The sequence below is a fragment of the Prosopis cineraria genome, unplaced genomic scaffold (assembly GCF_029017545.1).
Source record: "Prosopis cineraria cultivar Desert tree isolate PC_DT_omini unplaced genomic scaffold, ASM2901754v1 PC2, whole genome shotgun sequence".
NCBI lineage: Eukaryota > Viridiplantae > Streptophyta > Magnoliopsida > Fabales > Fabaceae > Prosopis > Prosopis cineraria.
Window position 1 is genome coordinate 7608342 of NW_026555333.1, and position 11387 is coordinate 7619728.

General features: G+C 33.3%; 1 protein-coding gene across 1 annotated transcript; it reads left to right on the plus strand.

Annotated features, from left to right (window-relative positions):
* Positions 1–8101: 8101 nt before the first annotated feature.
* LOC129303782 (adenine phosphoribosyltransferase 5-like) lies at positions 8102–11187 on the plus strand. The gene is made up of 7 exons (XM_054943299.1): positions 8102–8346; positions 8529–8639; positions 9477–9569; positions 9907–10056; positions 10161–10219; positions 10719–10791; positions 10935–11187. The coding sequence occupies exons 1-6, from the start codon at positions 8256–8258 to the stop codon at positions 10788–10790; spliced, it is 576 nt and encodes a 191-aa protein (XP_054799274.1). The 5' UTR covers positions 8102–8255; the 3' UTR covers position 10791; positions 10935–11187.
* The last annotated feature ends 200 nt before the right edge of the window (positions 11188–11387 follow it).

The window sequence follows — 11387 nt, forward strand, 5'->3', positions numbered from 1 at the left end:
AAAGAAGACTTTTGATAAGGTGGGGTGGGAGCTAGCATGGGGTGCTTTCCCTTCTGCTCCTCTTTGTCTTGAGCAACGATAGCATCGTCTTCTACATAAATTCAAAATCACTTGGACAAGTAAAGGAAGCGGTGGCGCAGAAGCCAGGCAAGTGGAATAGAGGAGACGAGCAGAGAGACAAAATCATATAGTGAGGATGATGAAGAATAACCGTGTGGCAATAGTAAAGAATTCTCCTGCACACATGGCATCGAAGTGTGGGGCCCATCTAAAGAAATTAACACTACTAGTTATGTATGTTAATGCAGGACAGCATTGTTTCGTTTTTAAAAATTTGGGAACAACATTGTGTCTTTTAACACATTAGGATACAAATTGTGCATTTTTTAAAACAGTTGAACCAGATTTGTACTTTAACTCTAAAGTTATTTTTAATATATTTTATTAAAATCAAAAAAACTTTTAAAATTTATTAACACTATCTAAAAATTTAATAAGTTATCGATTATGTGTTTGTTAAATATATATTTTTTAATAGTATTTTCTTTTACCAACATTTAATTAAAAGTGAAACGGGGAGTTTATAATGAAAATGTAATGATGTAATTTCTGCATATTATAAAAAACTTCCCTCTCACTCTTATAACTAAGATCTGATGAAATTCCCCCCCTCCCAAAAAAAAAATGTTAACTAGCTTCACATTAAATAAAGCAAATGAATATAAGAAGCGAAGGACGTGAACGCGTCACGAGTATGGGGAATTGGGGATGCTATTCTAGTTTTTTTAAAAAAAAATTATTATTTATAAATATCTTTTTCTTTAAAGCAATCATATCCTAAACATAGTTAGATATTAGGTGTAGACATTTCTTTTAATAAAAACTTAAACTTTAATTTATTACATTATAAAGGATAATTCTTTCTGTTAGAGCGAACCCTATGAGTTGCTTTTATGATTTTATTTATAAAGTGTTTTGTAAAAATAAAAAATACTATGATTATATATTGTTAAATGAAAAGATGAAATATTTTTTTAGTTTTATGTTTTAGCAGAGGAACGATTGCATAGATAATAAGATGACTCGTCATCTTTCTCTAATTAATAAAGATACAATTGAAAACTTGGGATACTTTTCCAGCGAGATAAAGCGACTTGGCAAGCTTTCTTAAAACCCTTGAAAAAAATTTCAAACACTCCGTAAAAAGAACTAGTAAGAATACCGTGTAAGAAGGTGTGTGGCATATACCGACCAGCTTTTGTAAGCATGTTTAGTTATTGCCTTTTGGTCTTGCCAGGAGAAAACTCCTCATCTTTTGTTACACTTACACAGCCCCTCCCACAGTCCACCATTTAAGATCGTTTGCTTAAAGTACATTATTATGTGAATGCTTTTAACTTCGATATTTTCAAACTACCAAGTAATCCCCTAGCTAATAAACAATCCCTTCTAATTGATAAATTTTACTGGAGGTAATCTTAAAGGCATTAACTAATCTTAACCATTTTTAAAAATATAGGGAAAATTTCAATTAGAAATCACAATAAATACTTAATTGCTGGTAAGTCCAAAAAAAATTTAAAATTCTAATTCAATTTAGTTCAGGGGAAAAAAGTCAAAACTAATTTCAATGATAAAAAGATCAAAATATCCTTCACTTGTTATATAGAATTATCAGTTATTAATTTTCTTACTCTACTTATTAATTTATTAATATGAGTTACAAATTACGTGAGTTGACATGTTAATAATTAAATAAGACTTGATATTAATTGTTTAATTATATAACAATATCAATTGATAAATTGCTAACTTTACTTGTTAATTTTTTAACATCAGTTATAAATTACTAACCATTCTTGTAATTTATTAACATCAATTATAAATTACTAGTAGGTTTTATAATTTATAACTGATGTTAGTAAATTAATAAGCAAAGCTAACAAATTAATAATTAATATCATTGGTCATCTAACAAATAGATGTAATTTATAAGTGATATAAGTGAAGTAATAAAATTAGTAATTAGTGATTTTGCATAACAAGTAAAAAGATATTTTCGTATTTTCACCATTGAAAATGGTTTAATTTTTTTTTTCTTGAACCAAATTGAAATTTCAAAATTTTTTTGAACCTACAAATAATTAAGTCTCTACTGTGCCCCTTGACTAAAATTCTCCTAAAAATATAAGTAGTTATTAACATACCCTTTTAACAAGGACTAAAACGAAAATTCATCCAACTCCCTCAAAATGAACCACTGATTTTTATGGCATAGAGACTGCAATGCATATTAACACAAGCTTTCAAATCTAAATTTAAGTCTAAGAGAGTCCTTGACTCGGTCGTAAAAATTATTGCAACAAGAACTGAAGTAGGATAGCAGGGCATTCTTCACTCATAGTTATATATGTGTGTGTGTGTATAAAATCAATCGCCATTTATGTAACTTAAAAGACAGCCAATTGTAACTTTCTTAACTTAATGACCTCTTACTGGTCTAGTACATGTTTATTTGAGAAGTTATTTCATTACTCATTGGGTTTTGAATATAGAAGTTAGATAACTAATTTTCATACGTAGACTAAATAAATTAATTATTTGTAAAAAATGTGTATGGTTTTTTTTTAAATATTCCTCATTTTAATTTATTTACACTGGAGACTATTCCAACAAGGTACATACATTTTGCATGTAACTAATATAGGTAATATAACAATAAGTTAAATGACAATTTGGAACCTAAATTATAAGTCGAAAGGTGGTTTGAACCTTAAACTCGTATTTGATAAATTTTAAACCCTGAATAATTAAACCCAAAGTAATCTTGCCTTCACCATTAATTTGAAACTAATGGTGGTTACTTTAACCATGGTAGGACCTAAAAATTTTCTCTTCCCTCCACCTCTCTCCTCCCTCCCTCGTTGTCTCTCTCACCTCTCACTCTACCCTTTCAATACCAAAGCCTCCTCTCGCTTCAACTACACTTCTTGTCATCCACAAGGTCATCATTGTCAATCTCGTCAAAGCCAACTAGAGTGTTGAATGGTATGACAATGGTGTTGCTAGCAAGTGCTATTGAACAAATTCAATACTTGAGACATGTAAACCCATATGTATCTCCCCTTATCAGCTCTCCAAGTTGTGCATGGATCCTCATATTAGACACATGACTTACATCAGGACCCATATAACAAACACGTTGCCTTCACCAACATCAATGGCTACTTTATTATGAATCATCCTCTTCTTACACTTAAACCCTTATATCAAATACATGATGCATGTCTCGCATGTGCCTCCTCTTCATCTTCCTTGACCTTATCACTAACTCCTTCATTCATCCTCTCGTGTTAGCATCCCTTATTGACATAGGTCCTCTATTTGCCTTTCAACATCACCCACCCCAACCTCGGCATGGTCGGAGTGGCTGCCACCTGTAACTTATCTATTCCTCGCTACTTATGATTGAATGATAGGGATACCTTATTGGTTGAGTTCGAGATCAAAGCATGTTTGGCTTAGTTACAAGACGGATGTTGTGGGGACCAAGTCGCTAAGGAAGCATTCTTGCTTGAAGTTCAAGTAGACAATTCCTTTAAAGTTGATGACATGGTTGCAGAGCTTGATAATTTCTACATCAGTAAGCAAGTTGTAAAGAGAGACAACACTTTGTGTTGGCTGTAACATCTTAAATTTTTAAATCCATTTAATTAAGCTTAACAAGGGTGATTAGTGAATTGATGAGGTGTGTGGTCAGAGGGGGTCTAATAGGTGTATTTAATTTTGATTTCAGTCATAAATATGGGTTTGAAGTGAAAACGGGCTATTCGGGCAAGGAAAGAAGAGGAAAATATGAAAAAAATTTCTTTATGCCACATATCTTGGGGTGTGGATGATCTGCCACAGCACATAGAAGCAATTGGCGTGAACCAGGCCTCTTTGTGTCATGTTTTGCGGCGGAGGGCTGTGTGCGCCACAGCACAATGCTAAAAATTTGCATAAGTCAATTCGTATTTACGTGTGAAAACAGAAGGCAAGAAAGTTGAAAAATGAAGAGCACGAATTTAGCTCTGCTAAGGCACATATATTAGGACTATTAAGGATGTTTAAAAACATTCCTACACTTAAGGCAAGTATAATGTGTTTCCATCCTCCCTCTACTTCTATTTTTATGAGAAGCTGAGTTAGGGTTTAAGCATTAATGGTGATTCTTAATCCATTTGAGTTATGAATCTGAAACTATTGATTAAAATAAATATAATGAGAGTTGTTTAGGGTATCTAAACTCAACATTAATGATTTTGTAAGTAGTTAGTAGTTAGGAGTCATTAATAAGCGAATTTTAAAATAAATGAGGTGGTTGAAAGTGTTTAATGTTCATTAATGATAGTTTAATGATTCATCGATGATAATATAGGTCAATAAGCCCTAGTAAACCCATTGGGTATAATGAGTAGTGAATTTATGCGGTTGATAAAATAGAGAATGTGAAATTTAGTGTCGGTGATTACCCAAAAATGGGATAATAATAATATCCTTGTGAAATGATTACAGATAATTATTTTTGACATCGTTCAAGCTTGAAAAGAAGCTTTAGAAGTTGGTTACTATGAGGGATAAACTTTTAACTTTTTAAAGATTTGAGGTAATTGAGGAAAAGCTATTTTGTATAGTTATACGTTAATTAAATAATTGTGGAAAATCAATAATTTGAAACTTGGTTGATATGAAAAATTATTGTTGCAACTGCGTTAATGTGGCTATAGTGTAAAATAAGTCTTGTACATGGGCATGAAAAATTGATTTGCGTGTTTAGATGTTTATGATTGATGTTGGTGTTAAGAAGATGTTTAGATGAGAATGATAGAATGATTTTTAATGTGGAGTGCAAAGTAGAAAGAGTATGCTCATGGATGAGATGGATTGTGGATTAGAATGTATAATATATGTAAGTTGTGGATATCATGATCATTAGTGGGAGTTCGCCTAGAAAGAAAAGTATATGGTTAAATTCATGTGGTATTAACAACTTATTGTTGGAATCGAAAGCTTGCCTTGGCATTGACCGTTATAATTAGAAGGTAGCTCTTATCTCATAATTGATTCAGGATTGTTCTATTTATTCTATAAGGGACTCAAACCTAACTAATCTCCATTGGCTTATGAGGAGGCTGGATTAGAGATATGACATCGTATGATTGTTAGTATTAGGAGAAATTGTGTTACACAAGTTAGTGAGTTAACCATGACCTCGTAGCTTCTCATGAGTAAAAGGTTGGGTTAGTTCATGATGGATGTAGCCATTGGTTTCATGTTAGAGGTAACAAGAGGGTATAAGGCTGTCATTTGATCATGCATTTAGTTTCAGCCACATGATTATTAGTATTGTGGTCCGGTATGTATTAAGGGCTCATAGTTGTTAGTTTTGCAACCTTATATTATGCATAATTGACATGTGTTTATACTCGATCAAATGGTTATTATTGTTGTGACCATGGCTATATGTGCCATACACGCGATATATGTGTATTGCCATTTGCATATGTTTTTAATTGATATGCAATTATACAGTCTAGGTGAAACTTTGTTATTGAGTTGTTGTACTCACCCTCAATTTTTAATATTTTTAGGGCCTAGCTCATAGAATATAAATCGAGGAAAGCATAGTAAGGCTTAGGATTTCGGTGTAAATCCTACTCATATGCCTCTTTGCTTTGTTTTATGAGTATTAATGTTGTTACTTTGCCAACTTAGACTTATATGATTGTTTTGGGCTACCTGTATTATTATTGTGTACAGCCTGTGTATTTTGTACCATGTTAGTGAGTTTTGATTGTAAATACAGGGCTAAAAACACTTGTGCAAATAATGCTATGTGTATTTTGGGATGTTTTGAAATGAAAATGAATGATTTGTGCAAATATTTCCTCCCCTTGTGTTTTATAAAATTTGGGATTGAGTGGTGAATTTGAGTGTGGTGTGTTACACGAGTCCTATAAGGTCTATTGAGTGTGGTTAGATAGTCGGTGTAGGTTTTGACACTTGTGTGTAAGTTTAGACACTATTATTATAAGTTACAGTGAAAAAGGAGTAAAAATGGGTATGGGTGTTCAATTCTTTGTAGAAAATGAATTTGAGTGTAAAACTTATGCTATTAGCCAGAACCAGGAGAAAGCTCTGTATAGACACTGAAATCATTTTAATCGGACGTTGGACGAGAATTTTAGATGCATTATTGTCATATGATAGCAAAAGTTTGTTATCAAATATTGTGCAATGCGCCCGGCCCATGGTGCCTCACGTCGTGGTGCATGGAATAGAGGCTAATGAGCATGACGTATAGGCACTTAGCCGTGGTGCAAGTGCTTTTTTGCAATTTTCACTGCTTTAATGATTTTATACAAATGCTTTGATTTTTCTTTTCCCATGCTTTTGTAATGTTTTTTTTAATCTCTAATTTGAGTCCCTTGGAAGTGTTGATAGCATTTTAAATGTTGAAAGTCTTGGGGTTCATTTGCAATGGTTTGAAAATTGTTTCCTCCATTTATAAGTTATGAAAACTTGGTAATCGTTGTTGGGTTTAAACCCTTGATTACCTTAGGATTAATAATTATGGGGTTTAAGTAAGTAGATCTTACATTGGCTATGTCAAAAGCAAGTATTTCTACATCAGATAGGGAGTTGTAAAGAGAGAATGAAAAGAGGGAGGAAAATTAGATCTTCCATGTGATGTCAATAGATATATAGGTCTCAGTTCTTAAAGTAATAGTCATTTGTTTTAAATTAACGATAGAGGTGACATTGTCCCATGTTTAAATATTTAGGGTTAAAAATTTACTAAATACAAGTTTAAAATTTCAATTACCCCTAGACTTATAGTTTAGGGTTTAAATTGTCATTTAACCCTATGAAAAAAATCACATCTAGTTCTATTTATAAAATAGAGATAGAATTTTTTTGTCTATTATAAGTCACATCATTAAATTTTTATCAAGAATAAATTTGGAAGTTTATTTAGTTTTGTGTGAGAGAGAGTTAATAGGGATAAATTTGGAAATTTATTCAATTTTTGGACAAAGTTAATGTGCTTTAAATTTTTTTTTAGCTTTCGTTAAAATGTTAAAAATGACCAATGAACATGATTCAAGAAATACTCCTTTCAGTCCAAAATGAAAACATTTTCTTTCAACTAATCTTGATTCAAAATAAAATCAACTTAGCAAGTACTTGTAATTTTTTTTTGTCTGTGAATTTATGACATTCTCACTTATCATAAATTAAAATTATAAATAAAGAATAATATATATTTTTATAAGAATAATTTTTTTAGTTCATAAGTGATTATTAAAAAATACTAATATGTTAAATTGGAGGAAGTAATGCATATGAGAAGCGAAAGAGAAAGAGGTATTTCATCTAAAACTAAGTTTTATATTTCCTCCATCCTAAATTATAAAATATTTTTAAATAAAATTTTACATATCAATAAAGTTTATTAAATACACTCTACAACTTTACTTTTTTAAAATAAACATATAAACTTTTTAAATTACTTTTTATTTAAATATTTAATTGATAAAAAATATTAAAAAGACAGAATAAATAAAAATAATAATATTAAAAAATTATTATTAATGAAGTTTTGTTAAATATTTTTTTAAAAATATATTATAATTCGAGATGGATGAGTACTGTTATACTTGGCACAATGATCAATTATGCTATTGGTGGGTTTTGTGGAAACAATTGTCATTGGGGAAGTCAATCACCTTGCTTATCTATTTATAACAGTTGTTTAATTAATACAAAAACATCATTATCCACTAACAGATCACAAAATAATAGATAAGCCGAGAATGGGAAGGAAGCGACAAAGAGGACGGCACCCTAATCAGAATCCTAAGATTTTCTAACAGAACATTCCGTTTTCAATCATTATTTTTTTTCTCCAAAATGCCAATTTCAATCATCGTCGTGTGATACACGCGGGCCGAAATCGCGTCACTTCAACTCCAACCCCCAAATCTTCCCACAGTGCTCTGCTTTGCTCAACATAAATACTTACGATAGACTCAGGCGAATAGCCCATATATTTTAAACCAAACCAAACCCCTCGTAATTACTCGCATAGAAAACTGAGAGCTCTTACTGGGAGCGAGAAACCGAAAGAAAGTCCCCAGCTCTTCCCGCTTCTTCTTCAAACAAAGAGTGTGGTGTGGGATTACAGAAGCAAGCCATAACTGCGAGGAAAAATGTTCGCCGAAGAGAATGGTCTGAAGGGAGACCCGAGGTTGCAAGCCATCTCGGAAGCCATTAGAGTCGTGCCTCACTTCCCAAAACAAGGTTTTAATTTTTTTAAATGATGTTTTGCTCAGTCTCTGTTACCTCTGTTACCATTTTTTAATGTCCCTTTCACTTGGCCTTGTTGTGTTTTTTATCTTCTTGTTGCAGTTTCTTTTTGAACTTTTATCGAACAGATCTGGAGGTATTATATACATGTTTTTTTTTTTAAATGGAATTTGCAGGGATCATGTTTCAAGATATAACGACATTGTTGTTGAATCACAAAGTCTTCAAAGACACCGTTGATATTTTTGTCGATCGTTACAGAGACATGGATATTTCCGCTGTTGCTGGTATCGTACTCTATATTGAGCGCCTTCTCTATTACATTCATACTTTCTTGATAAAGAAAAAAAAAACATGTTTTGTAAGGTTTCAAAGTTTATCAAACAAATCTTGTGGCATATTGATATTTTGCTGCTGCAGGAGCCAAGGTTGTCCCCTGTCTTTAATAATTTGCGTCCTTACGTTTTTGTCTCGTTACTGGATCTTTTTGCCTTCTTTGAACCAAAATTATTTTATGAATGTTCTAGCTTTCTCGTATCTATCTCTAACTTTTGTTCAAAGAAGATTCGCCCGCTTGTTTATGTAATGATGATTCTTTCATCTCAGTTCATTTTTCTGTATATTTTCGTATACACGGAAAATCAGATATCATCTTCCCTTTTAATACTATATATATTCTCCTACTTTAAAAAAAAATCCCGGCCTTCATTTTAATTGCTTTGGCCTTTGTGCCTCTTTTCTGGGCAAGGCTCGGAATATTTTGGTGCGAGTAAATAAATAATGACTTTTTTGTCGTCCTTTCGAAAAACTTATTTGTGAGGATATTTTGACCTTGAATATTTCTTGACGGTCCTGGCATAGAAGGCACATGTAGGTCTTCTACTAGTCTCGAATGCAAAATGAACTTAAACATGAGCACACTATTCTAAACATAAACTACTTCTGTTTTGGATCCCGTGGAGCACTTGCGCTAAGCATTGAATTTTGGTTTCATGGAGATTTGTATGTAATGAACCTCAAGAGATTACCATCACTGTCATTCAATACAACCTTTTTGGGTACTACCATATGTTTCCTCTGTTTGGTTTATGTGCTCCTGGTATTGAAACTTGGATTGTATGTAGGAGTGGAAGCTCGAGGATTTATGTTTGGCCCGGCAATTGCGCTAGGCATCGGTGCAAAGTTTATTCCCTTGCGCAAACCAAGAAAGCTGCCAGGTACATCTATTTAATTTTGAAAACAAACTCAGACACCATGTGTTGTGTTACTTCGATTTAATTACATTAGTTTTGAGTTGAGATATCAAAACTGTGGTCAAAACAGTACTGGTATTTTCCCCACTTTGGGTTAGAATGGTCTTGTCTGAGTAGAAAGCCCTTGTCTTTATTAATGACTGATGCCAAAGTCCATTGAACTTGACGACTATACGATATTCAATTTCAAATAAAATGTTTATTATATGTGCCCGTAGCACTATATGTGTGAACTAGTCGTGCTGATGGTTCTACTGGGTCTTTAGATTCATGCCTAAACTATGACATGCTTCAAATACAGGTGAAGTCATATCAGAAAAATATGTTCTTGAATATGGAACCGATTGCTTGGAGATGCATGTTGGGGCTGTACAGCCCGGGGAACGGGCCTTGGTTATTGATGATTTGGTGGCTACTGGTGGAACTCTATCAGCTGCAATAAGGCTACTAGGTGATTATTTTCTTTACGTTTGGTGTATAGTGTCTTCTCTCGACTCGCCATTGTTCTTTGTAGTTCCTAGAATGCTTCATGGTTTTACCACCTCTGTTTTGTAGAACGTGTTGGTGCTGAAGTGGTTGAATGTGCTTGTGTGGTCGGTGTGCCTGAGGTTAAGGTACTGCCAAAACTTCTTTTGCAAGCTGGGTTTGTCTCACGAGTTAGCTCAATTTTCGATCTTCTTAGTGGTGTGGTGTATTTTTGAATGTGAAAATTACCTGATATGGTAAAGAACCATTAATGCATGGAGCGCAGTATCATGATCTTTTTTATTTTATATGATATTGATGAGTCTGTATATCTCATGCTGTAGTTTCTTCGCCCCAGAGAATGACTGTTTTCATTTCATCTAAATCCTAAAACTAGAGAAAGTGATATTTGGATACTGGAGGCTTAATGGAAAGCCATTAGTATGCATTTTGCTGTCATTGAGTCCCTCGTCTTTCCATGTAGTAATTTCGTTATCAAGAGATGCCGTGGAAACAATCTTGGTGTGTTGGCCCAAAAAAGTTAAAAAAGGAAAAGAAAAAAAAAAGAAAAGAAACAATCTTGGTGTTATATCTTTATTCTTAGAATTTCGTGGAAGTGAGGTTTAAAGAAATCCGTCAATCTTTCAGGGACATTGCAGGCTTAATGGAAAGCCACTATATGTTCTTGTGGAGCCACGTCAAATGGATAATGGCTTTTAAGGTAACGTCAGTATTTCGTCAGAAATTCAAGCACTGCGTTGAATAGTCGTTTAGAAAGTACAGGAAGTCTGCATTTTTGCGATAGTTTAGAGACGATTATCATCAAGTTAAGTTGCCAATTACGGAATTATAACGTTGATGCAGATGGATAGGTGATTCGTACTCCGCTTGGGCTGACAAAAGAGAAGCGTGATGATTGTTCCAGTAACGGAGGCCCATGATATGCGGCGACCAATCAGCACAGATGAAAGAGTTGTGTCGGGCACCAAGGTTGTAATTTAACGATGGGAAATGTTGCTCCTAATGTCTCTAATTTTCTTGTATGGCTGACAATTTTTAACAATCATTCTTAAATGCATGGGACTTTCCTTAAACCGGCACGCAAAGTCGGACAAAATTCCAAATTTTTTCCAAAACCTACAAAACATTTCATGCTTCTACTGGTTTTCCTACGTTAGTTTAAGACTAGGAAAAATGAGCCGTTCAGTGACGTTTGGGAATGTGGCTCAATCTTCTATTTGACAAGTGGTGGCCTAACAATAATCGATGGTAATGACACACTTCCAGTCCCTTGTTTATTTCTTGGCCGTTGCAACT

Excerpts from the sequence above, each read along its gene's own strand:
- LOC129303782 (XM_054943299.1), top strand. The coding sequence starts at position 8,256 with ATGTTCGCCGAAGAGAATGGTCTGAAGGGAGACCCGAGGTTGCAAGCC. Across the intron at positions 9,570-9,906 it reads CAAACCAAGAAAGCTGCCAG|GTGAAGTCATATCAGAAAAA; the intron begins GTACATCTATTT and ends CTTCAAATACAG. Across the intron at positions 10,220-10,718 it reads TCGGTGTGCCTGAGGTTAAG|GGACATTGCAGGCTTAATGG; the intron begins GTACTGCCAAAA and ends TCAATCTTTCAG.